Source organism: Pleuronectes platessa, chromosome 20 (assembly GCF_947347685.1).
Source record: "Pleuronectes platessa chromosome 20, fPlePla1.1, whole genome shotgun sequence".
NCBI lineage: Eukaryota > Metazoa > Chordata > Actinopteri > Pleuronectiformes > Pleuronectidae > Pleuronectes > Pleuronectes platessa.
Genome location: NC_070645.1, coordinates 8,530,648 through 8,541,341, shown reverse-complemented (window position 1 = coordinate 8,541,341; position 10,694 = coordinate 8,530,648). Strand labels below are relative to the sequence as shown.

The window sequence follows — 10,694 nt, the reverse complement described above, 5'->3', positions numbered from 1 at the left end:
TTAACAGAGAAGTGACTACTGTGCACTCTGCAATAATTAAAGTTCTCGATGTTCCTTCCTTTTTATTACCTTTTTTATATTTATACTTCATTGCTGAGATTAAAGTGGTTCCGCCTGTTGTCTTGTGTTGGTCACCAAATTATATTGCACAATAACAAAAAGGCAGCACACATTTCAAAGAGATGTATACTTATATTTTAACCTTTGACATCTACAAATAGCTCATTTTGACCCGACTCACAGGCCCAAAGTGAATTTTCGCGATGCTATAAAACAAAAGCAATACGTCGGAGGAAGTTTGACAAGTTGTGAAAACTGACTTAAAAACAATTAGACCCTGCTAAAAACTAGTTCCTGGGTCATTTTCAATCAGTTGACCAATCACATGTGGGCCCAGAGTGGGACACAATCAGCATGAATGTTATTATTTAGTCAGTGTGTCTAAATAATTGAAATAACTTGGTTAATATCTTTCAATGTTGTGCTGTGATGTCAATAAATCTGGATTCGGAGAGGCAGTCATGGGATTTTTATTTACAGTGACATATTTCTCTTTTTTAAACAGTTATATGAGGTGGAAGAGCCACATACATCCTGCACAGTCACATCATCACCCTCCTCTTCTTCATCATCATCATCAGTCATTTGAATGTTGCATCAAGGATGTGTTGATGCCAAGGCACAGCCATGAGACACAGGAGGCGAGAGTCATCAATGCATCCCAGGTTTAGATCTCCTCTTCCCTCCTCCACCACCACCACCTTTACCTCCCTTACCACCCATTCCTCCCTTGCCTTTTCCACCCATTCCTCCCTTGCCTTTTCCTCCCATTCCACCCTTGCCTTTTCCTCCCATTCCTCCCTTGCCTTTCCCACCCTTCCCTGACTGCCCTCCCTTGCGTCCCTTCTTCCCTGCCATCTTCCTGCTCTTGGCGGCCTCCTCTCTATCCTCCTCCCTCATCTGCTTGTTCACGGCCTTGGTGATGTTCAGCTGCGGCGACTTGGTGCCCAGGACCCGCAGGAACTCCAGCTGCTTCTTCCTCTCGCCGGAGAAGTCGCCGATGAGGGCCTCGAACTTCCTCCTCTTGCCGGTGTTCTTCGGCGCCTTCTCTTTGGGCAGCCGGTCCTGGAACTGGCCCACGGAGGCAGTGGAGGTCCTGGCCACGCTCACGGCTCGGGACAGCTCGTCCTTGTTCTGCGAGGCTCTGGGGGTCAGACCCACGCCGGGCACTTTGAGTTTCTGCGACCGGGCGATGTTCCTCAGCCGGTTGAGCTCGTTCTTGGCCACCCGCTCCTTCTTGGCTTTGACGCGCTTGGCGAACTGGTCCTCGTTGGGGTCTGCGGTCACCGGCACCTCGATCAGCCAGTCCTTGGTGTCATCGTTGGCCCGCTTGTGGCCCCAGCGCCTCCTCCAGTCCTTCGCGTTCTCGTCCCACACCAGGTTGGTCTTCTTCTTCTTCTGGATCCCCTTCAGCTTGGCGAACTGCTCCCACTTGGTCGGGGGTCGGGCCTTCGGGGGCGGCTTCTCTCGGGGCAGCGGGGTCGCCGGCACCGGCAACTTGGCCACGATCGCCTCCTCCACCCGCTCCGTGGGCAGCTTCCATAGCTCGTTGATGAGGAGCTGCGTGTTGTCGCGGGCCAACGACTTCAGGAAGTCCTCTTTCTTCTGGGACCTGAAGTCCCGGGACTCGACGCGGTTCTTGTCGCAGGCCAACAGGTTCCCGACGTCGAACTCCAGGTCCAGCTCCTTGTGGACCGTGATGCTCCGCAGCTTCTCCGCCTCGTCCCTCTCCGCTTGAGCCAGCAGCTCCTCCGCACTGCACGCAGCCATGTTGGTCGGATGCTGTGGATCAGATCGCTACACACGTGTGGAACCAGGAAAAACACCACGAGGTTCTTCCGGGTCACAGTTCACCCTGGAGCGGCACTTCCCCCGGTGGCCATAAGAGGGCGACATCGTTTCGTTTCTCCGTGTGTGCTTTGAGATTGATCCATCGATTGAACCATACATTTAAAATCCATTAAGTAACCAATGAGAGTTGATTTAATCATAATAAAAACATCAGAAATGAATAGAAGAAGACTGAACAAAAACAAAAACTTGATGACAAGAGTGTGGGATAACCTCAGTGTCTCCTTCAAAGTGTAAGTATGAATTATTTCTGTTTATATGCCAGTGACACACTGTAAACCTGTAAGTTTATTATTATTATATGTTATTATTATTATTATAGTTATTATTAGTATTATAATTATTATGATTAGTATTACACTTATTGTTATTATTATTAGTAGTAGTATTACTCTTATAAATATTGTTATCATTACTAGCATTAGTAGTACTACTATTATGATTATTGTGGTTATTATCATTAGCAGTAATACTTTTACTCTTTTTATTATTGTTATTATTATTATTATACATGCAGTCATTTAACCCATGTATCATCACATCCCTCATTGAAAAATCCATCATCCTGGTGAGGTGATAATAAGCTTATGTTATAAGCTTATTTTTATTTTTTTGGGGGGGGGGGGCACTTGATATAATAACACAACATTGAGACAAATTAACCAATTATTATATTTGCACAAAGATAATGTATCTTCAATATTGTGTGACTCCAGCCACAGGGCCTATTTAGTTTCTGCTGTGGAGCTTTTGAATGTATCACACGATCTTCATCAGCATAAGGAGTTTGTCACAGATTTCACATCGCGTGTTATCCAAACTGACCCTGGAAACATCACATGTTATAAATACAATATCAAAAAGCAAGATATTATTTCCAAATTGACACATTATTAGTGTTCAGTGGCTGGTTTGTATGGTGTTTACTTTCTTTCATTTTGATAGGATGTATAAAACACTCAACGGGAAATGTAAGTGCATCTCCTGTGCTAAGAAATAATATTTCTAACAACATTTCAAAGGCGTTCTTCGTGATCTGGATTTACTAACTCTTCTTCTGTTTAAACAGCAGAATTATATCAGTAACAAAATGCAACAGTAAAAGAACTCTTCCAAAACAGTGACAGCTTAATAATTTCAAACAGATGAACAAAATGAAAATGGAAACATTCTAATTTGCCCTACATAGACTACATATATGTTATAAATGCCCTGTATGTAAATAGCGTTTTTCTAGTCTTGATAACCAATCAAAGGGCTTTACAGTACAGTGATATTGGTACAGATCGTTTTTAAGTTATGGAGTTGTGATAAACTTTGTAATAGGATTACTATGAGTGTTTTCATGACAGCTTAAATCCCGTGATGTATTAATTCCCCTACTGGCCTGTGCAACATATTCTCTATATGTTCCTTCCATAGATCCAGACCTATAATAACTCTATTTCTGTCCGTATCTGCACTAATTTGGAGGAGGGGTCTTATTACCACTGGCTGACTGGCTGCCGGTGGCATAAAGACAGTGGTATTATTATTTTGGGCCCCGGTAATTACATTCATCACCACACTTGCCAACGCGGACGCCAACACTCTGACAGCCACAGAGATAAGGTCACAAGTGCTGCTGTGTTTGGAGATGTGAGGAGGAAATGCGTAATTAGAGCGGCCGAAGAGCCTGTCGTGATTCAGAGATTCAGCTATAAGGTCCTCGGTGACGTAGATCCACCAAAGTCACCCAATTTACACCCAGTCCGCCGGCCGGTCGGTCGCTGGCCTCGGCCGCCCGTGTCATCCACAGTCCTGAGGATTTTATTCCTCCTACTCCTTCTTCTTTTGATCCAGGGTGACTTTATCCAAACAGGATTACCTTTCCTTGGGGTTTCTGTTGGGAAAAGAATACACAGCCCAGTTCCCTTTTGAGCTGCGACCACGGAGCACAGCCCAGTCCTAATCGTGGCTTCTGCGTCTCAGACACAGCTGTTAGACGTGCTCACACACATTGATGCTTTCATATGAAATCACGCGCCGTGATTTTTTTCCATCAAATTCTCTTATTTAGTTTCAGCCAAGGGAGATAAAGCTTATTCTTTGACTCCATTTCCCCCAAAAAATTCATTGAAAAGTGACCTTTTGGACTTTAAACAGGGGTTTTCAATGACATTCGTCCTACCTGAGGCCTCAGTGTCCACACAGTAGATTGTAAGAGGCACCAACAGTCCCCTTATGAAACCACATTTAAATAAACTAGATTCAAATCTTTATTTGGATCTTCAACAAACTGGACACCCTCATAAGTATCAGCCATCCCTGATCTTTTCCATCACGATCCGTGAATGATCCTCTGGGAAATTGGTGAAAATGTCAAACTATAAAAGAAGATTATAAAACTCTCCAGGATATGCTCCTTTGTCTCTATTCCCCCCAAAAGTGAATGGTTTCTTTCTTTGCTCATGACCCGTCCTAACAGACCGTTTCAATGGAATCACTTCGCTAGTTTTATGCATAATCCTGCGGACAAACAAACAGCAAGAAAACATAACCCTCTTGGCTAAGGGTCCTGAAAACATACAGTCAAGACTGGATTTGGACAATCGTTTGGACGTCAGCACATTTAGTTTAAATTCAAACTAAATGGTGCTCAGTTTTTTCTTTCATTGAGCTTCATCTATTAGAACTCAAACAAAATTTGGTCTCACAATGTTAAATAAGCTGAAAAAACAAATCCTGCATCTGCAGCAAAATATATTGGGATCATTTCTGATCCACCAAGTTTTATGATAATCCGTCCGTTGTTTTTGCATCATGAAAACATAACCTCGTAATAATAGAAGCTACATTAAAGCGCCATGTCTTAGATTGAATTTGCATATAGACAGAACGATAGCCCTTAACACACCTACCCAGATTTTATGGGTTAAAAAGTAATATAACAAAAGTGGAAAAGTACTTTCTTAGTCAGTGTCTTGGACCCACAGACGTCAGCAGGCTCTTGGTATTCTCCCCGGTGAAGCTCTCCTGTTGGTTCACAATCACAACACGCATCGGCTCAAAAGACATTTAGAAACCAAGCGCACAAACTTGTAAACCCCTGAAATGTGTGCGCCTTTGTATTTAAAGGTCTCTCACAGTTCAGTCTGTATTGATGTAAACCTTTGTGAGGGTTGACAGCTCGGAGTTAGAGCACCGCCCTGGTAGGTTAGGTTGGAGAGCACCATGCCTTTAGATGGGGACTGCTTTGTATATGCAGGTAAAGGCCTCAGTATGCTTCTCCGAGTCCGTTTCGGAATGACGGACGGACGGATCGGACGGACCCTTTTTGATTTATAGTTCTACGAGCCTTTTTATTGTGAAAACAATTCACCGCCAGAACAGTAGATGGCGAAACGGAAGTCGAGCTTAGACAAGCCTACCTCATGAGGTATATAGAAGAAGTCCACGCTGGTTTATTTACGTCCTCCCGGCTCCTCACACACAGTGAACGATGGCAACTAACAGAAAAAGGATGTTGATGACGCGACAGTTTTTGCTGAATAAAGTGACACCCAGCGGGTCAAAATGCTTTTGTTATCGTCTCTTAGCGCAGCGGTTTCCCGGTCTTGTTTCCAAACTGCGTTGCTAATTCAACAGCTGCAACAGCTTGAAGCTACACGGAGGCAGCTAGCTCCCCCCAGCTTCCACACACAGTCAGCACGGACACCCGATACTAGCTACTACCAAGTGTTTGCTTCTAACCTGACGGTGTTTGAGAAACAGTGTCATGAGCCGTGGGATTAAAGTCAGCGGGTTTTTGCGCTGTTCCCACCGCAGTTAGCATGGTGGCTAGCCCGCTAGCCCCGTTATCAAAGTTCGTTATAACCGTATGTGACCGTACACACATGCTGTAAGTGCTCTAACCAGCCACCGTCAGCCGGACACACTTGTCACAATAATCATAGAGTCGTAGTTGTGATTTTGGTTTATTGTGATGTAGGGAATGGAACAGGAAGTTTCCATTCCGAAATGCTGGCGTTAGCGGACCAATCACAGCCAAGTGCTATCCGTGGGCTGTCCGTCATTTCGACGTATAGTTAAGGCCAATGTATGCTTCTGCGTTTTGACGGACACGGACAGATAGGACCGCCCTCTCCAACGTGGAACGCCCTCTCCGTGCCTCTCCGAGGCTCCTCGGAGAGCTTTTCGTGCCGCGCTCATTTTTCTAACTATACGTCGAAATCTCGGGTTGCTCTCAACTGGCTCTTTAACCGGAGATGCTCTTGCTGTGTTTACTTTTTGTATGATAGAAAGATCATACAAAAAAATCATTAACATTTCATCTCGACATATGACCTTAAACTTAAAAAAATCCAGATAAAAACGGATGATTCTTTAAGATGATTTAATACCTTAAAGCGAGTCGCCTTCATTTAGAAAGGGATCCTGTTACGTAATGACATAACGGAGATATAGTGAAAATATGAAGCACATTTCAAAATGTTTTCTTATGAATGAAAGAACTTGTGAATACTTCACTAAGCAGAGAGAATCCATTACTCCGACCCGCATCAGTGGTTTGCATCTTCTTAAGGGCTGCAAAGACGACTCCCGCCGCTTGTTGTGACCTTATTTACAGGGCACGTGTGCACGTGTTGCATTTGCTCAATTCATTTGCAGCGTTTCACTTCTGCGTGTGTTGTCTCTATTCTGTTCTGACTCCATCACAGACGAAAAAACCACTGGGGTTGGTCATGAGAGGATCCGTGTGCTTCGCTCTTTGGTATCCTCGTCTTTAAATACCTGTCGAGTGGTGGCCACGGCAAATTCATGAATCACAGGGGGAAAGGAAGGACACTCATTCATGCTGAAACCAGCTCGTGGGCACCAAAACTTCGTCCTCCCTTCAAAAGTTGAGCCGTTAGCGTTAATGACAAGGTGAGAGCGCCGGAGGAGCAGAGCACCATCATCTCATCAGCACCATCCTGGCCGATCCTGGCATAAATAAAAAGTGATCAGCTGCTGACAGTTCCTTTGTGTATGTTTATAGTTATAGTGGTCGCGGAAGGTTTTTTGTAAAGGATTTTCAGTTTTCTGTCCTCAAAGAAAAACACCTTGGCTGTGTCACTCATTAATCTCTATATGCTCCACAATACAGTGAATTCGCCATTTTCAAAATACCCTATATAATGGATGTATTCTATCCCACAATGCACCGTGAAGTAGTGTGCAACCGATGGTTTCTAACCGAGTGACATCTAAGATTAATGCATTGATCTTGTGGTGTTTACAGGAAGGAAAACGATGGGGAGAGGACAGCACGTCTAAGCCTGGACATTCCATATTATGCTTTTCCAAAATATCCAAATTATGGTTAGGATTAAGAAGGATAGGTTTATGTTTTCACAGATGCTACAAACAGTCGATGGCGCAGTGAGTCTTTTATTAGTCAAACCTACGAGTTGGAACCTGACATAAGAGCAAAGCAGCGCATCAACAAGTTTATTTCTACATTTAATCATGGTCCTTCCTACCGAAAAGCATTAATACTAAAGATTTCCACCGGCCGAGCTGGTTGTTGTACGTCAACGTTCTGCGACAATTACTTAATTATCGGTACCGAACAAAATGTGGCCAAAAGTTTCTGAAAGTGTTTTTTATCTTTTGCCGATGAGCTCACTATATAATCCTCTACATAGATGTCCCTGTGGGGATTTTGGACACAGTCATTGTATTCTTCTAACAAGCGGCTTTTCTTCAGGGAAAAGAAGTGACTGAGCTCGCACGCGTCACAGAGGCCCTATAGGAGGCTTATGAATATTCCCCGAACATACAGTGAAGCTACAGATCCATCACTGGAGTAAATATCACGGCTAACAGCTTCACGTGACATGATTTTCTCCTGGAGGAATCGATGAACGGGCCCGTCCGTCCATGTTAACACCAAAGCCGCTCATGCGAAGCAAACAACCCGCTGTTCGCTGACAGGCTTAGGCACTTTTGTAGATTACATCCACTCTTCACTTCCTGTTTCCACGGCGTAGGGGGGAAATGAGCACGGAGACTAAGGAGTTTTATCGGCTGACAGTCGAGGTCAGAGCTTTTCTCCCCATTGATCTGCTGTGGTTGGGACAAAAACACCATTTGTGCAAAGCCTCACAGCTTCCTGCGCCGCGTGGCATCTCACACTCTGAGAAGCACAAGCCAGAAGATGAACTGCAGCATCTGTTTGTTTGTGTTTTTCTTTGCAGGGGAAAGGGGCAACGACCAGGCCTGCAGAGTTACCAGTCACTTCGCTGCATCTCTTACGTTCATTTCAAACCTTTCAGATCGTGGCAAAAGTAGAGACAGGGTAGTTCTGTGTTTGGAGCTCTTGCCGAGGGCAGGTGTTGCCCTGCTCTCTGGAGTCAGACCTCCGCGGGGGTGTGCAGGTGATCAGGAAACAGCTGCACGCTCCCGGAAGTGCGCGCTCCCGCTGACCCCGGTGAGTCAGTTCAGAACCTGGCCTGCGTCCTAGACCCAGCACGGCGCGGAGAGGAGAGTCCTTGAGATATCATTCCAACCGTATCATCAGTGTGTGTCTGCACGTATTGTGTAGTGCGAGGTGTGCGCCCCGCGGCGGCTCCATGCCGGATGCTGGAAGCAGACGGACTCGGGAAGCGCCCGGTGTCACGGAAACTTGCAGAGGTCGTCCCTCAGTTTGGGATTCAGCAGCACTGTGGGGGATTAGAGCCAGAACCTCCAAGTCCAGCAACTTTGTGAGAATAAAATGAATGAAATGATTAGAAAGTGATTAACTCATCTTTTATTTTGTCTCTTTCATCATAAACGGGAACTATCATACTCTTTTTAGCTATTGTGGACTTTATTAAATGCTCTATTGATATTAGAGATATTAGAAATTAGGATTTTTGGATATTAGACTCAGTATTTATGATTTATATTGACTAGAGCACCTTAATGCAGGACACAGGTTCTCCTCTTGTGATGTGCTGCCGAGAGTTAGACGAGAACAATATTAACCACTCATGTCTGTATGTACCCTTAACTGTATATAAAGATGGAGGATGTGACGGCTCCCAAAAGGGAAGCCAAAGCCTCTCGATCTCCACCTACTGGCTGGTTGCAGTATAGCTCATGAACCCCCTTCTCCTCCATATTAGCAGATGGGACATAGACCAAACATAAAAAGTGAATTTATCACACTGATGCATGTTCAAATGTTGGTCTTAATTTGTTACCTGATATAAAAACAGATAGACGGACGGATGACTGGATGGATGGATAAGTAGGCAGTTGCTTGATAGGTAGATGGATTGGCATATAGACAGATAAATGGATAGATAGATAGATAGATAGATAGATAAGTCACTGCCCTCAGACAGTTCAGTCAAGTGCAGTCAAAAAGCAAAACCTGGGGCACAGTACAATTTTGTTTGTTATTATTGTAATTTTTTTTATTTATTAGTCTATTTTCTAAAATGCCAAACTTTTCCTTTAAATGCACCACACAATAACCAGACATCATCTTTATCATATTACATATCAATGCATGAACATTGTGGTTTAATTTGTACAGTCTTTCACCTCATAATCGCGTCAGAGCTCCAAGACTTGTGTCTTTTAATAGCTTGTCATCGCTTTATGCAGCCTGCGGTATTTTTCACACACATAATATAATCACACACACAAACACACACACACACACACACACACACACACACACACTGAAGAAGAGAACGAGAGGAGCAGAAACACCAACTTTTGCCAAAACTGTGCAGCCCAATGTTTCATCCGGCCCCTGGAGAAGAGCCGGAGAAATCCTCTTTGAAGCCTTGGTGCAGCTCCAGTAATGAGGGGCTGAGTGCTGGGGCCCCCCCCCCCACGTGAGGGGCGTCCAGGGCCTCTATTGATCCCCTGGTAATTAGTCCATAGGTGCACATTGGCGCATAATTAGACTGATACTGAGCCTAATGAATGCAGACAGCCAATAATTCCTCTGGGGAATCGTTCACTGCAGGGAGGACGTGGAATCTGGTCAATCAGACATTAGTTTGGCTTAAAGAAAGTATGCTTGTGCCAGATATGATGCTACACAGATAACTATTTATAATTGAACGTGGAAAGCATTCGTGATGCAGTTTAACGAGCACAGATCAGCTGGTGTGAAAATGGAGCTTATAAAAAGAAAAGGCAGCTGTCTGGATGACGTACCCTGACATGCTTTACCAGAGGAAAGAGGGCTATTAGCCTCTGAGGGCTAATCAACCTGACGCCAACTGATTTGAGGGCAATGGACCATGGAAAGTAAAAAAAAAAAAAACGAACATTGTCTCAAACTAAATATGTGTTCTGACAGGTGACAAATTGCCCTTTTTAGAGACTGACTGTGGAAGTGCTGTCATCTCCGTCGTGGGCTGCACATCACGCACCACTGATGTTTCAAGACGGATTTGCTCGGTCATTCACACGTTTCATCTGTCTGTCCAACTTCAAAACTCCAAAGTGGAGTCGGAGATGCAATTCAGGAAGTAAGTGGTGATTCCAAGTCAGAGACATGAGCTGTGTCTCCGTTCAGGGGCTGCGTGGTGTCCCGGCTGTTGTTTTTCAAAGAGTAGCAAGCTTTAACTCGACTGAACAGTTAAGTACACATGTTAGAAACAAAACAAGAGGCATTGAAACATTCCAACTTCAGCTCTGCTTGACAAAAGCGGTAAGGCCGGGACGAGCTGGTCACACCGATCACTGAGAGCCTCCGTAGACCAGGCCATTGATGGAGGGGGTCTTCGTGGGCAGGGTAGACCGAGTCCTCT

General features: G+C 44.6%; 1 protein-coding gene and 1 long non-coding RNA gene across 2 annotated transcripts; one reads left to right on the top strand and one right to left on the bottom strand.

Moving 5' to 3' along the window:
* Window positions 1–514: 514 nt before the first annotated feature.
* Window positions 515–1,878, bottom strand: rrs1 (ribosome biogenesis regulator 1 homolog). The gene has a single exon (XM_053412637.1). The coding sequence runs from the start codon at window positions 1,828–1,830 to the stop codon at window positions 712–714; it is 1,119 nt and encodes a 372-aa protein (XP_053268612.1). The 5' UTR covers window positions 1,831–1,878; the 3' UTR covers window positions 515–711.
* A 3,301-nt stretch (window positions 1,879–5,179) lies between these two features.
* Window positions 5,180–8,210, top strand: LOC128425923 (uncharacterized). The gene is made up of 3 exons (XR_008333204.1): window positions 5,180–5,460; window positions 6,612–6,819; window positions 7,175–8,210. It is a non-coding gene; the product is annotated as an uncharacterized LOC128425923 (long non-coding RNA).
* Window positions 8,211–10,694: the final 2,484 nt, after the last annotated feature.

Coding starts and splice junctions, on each gene's coding strand:
- rrs1 (XM_053412637.1), bottom strand. CDS start 1,830: ATGGCTGCGTGCAGTGCGGAGGAGCTGCTGGCTCAAGCGGAGAGGGAC.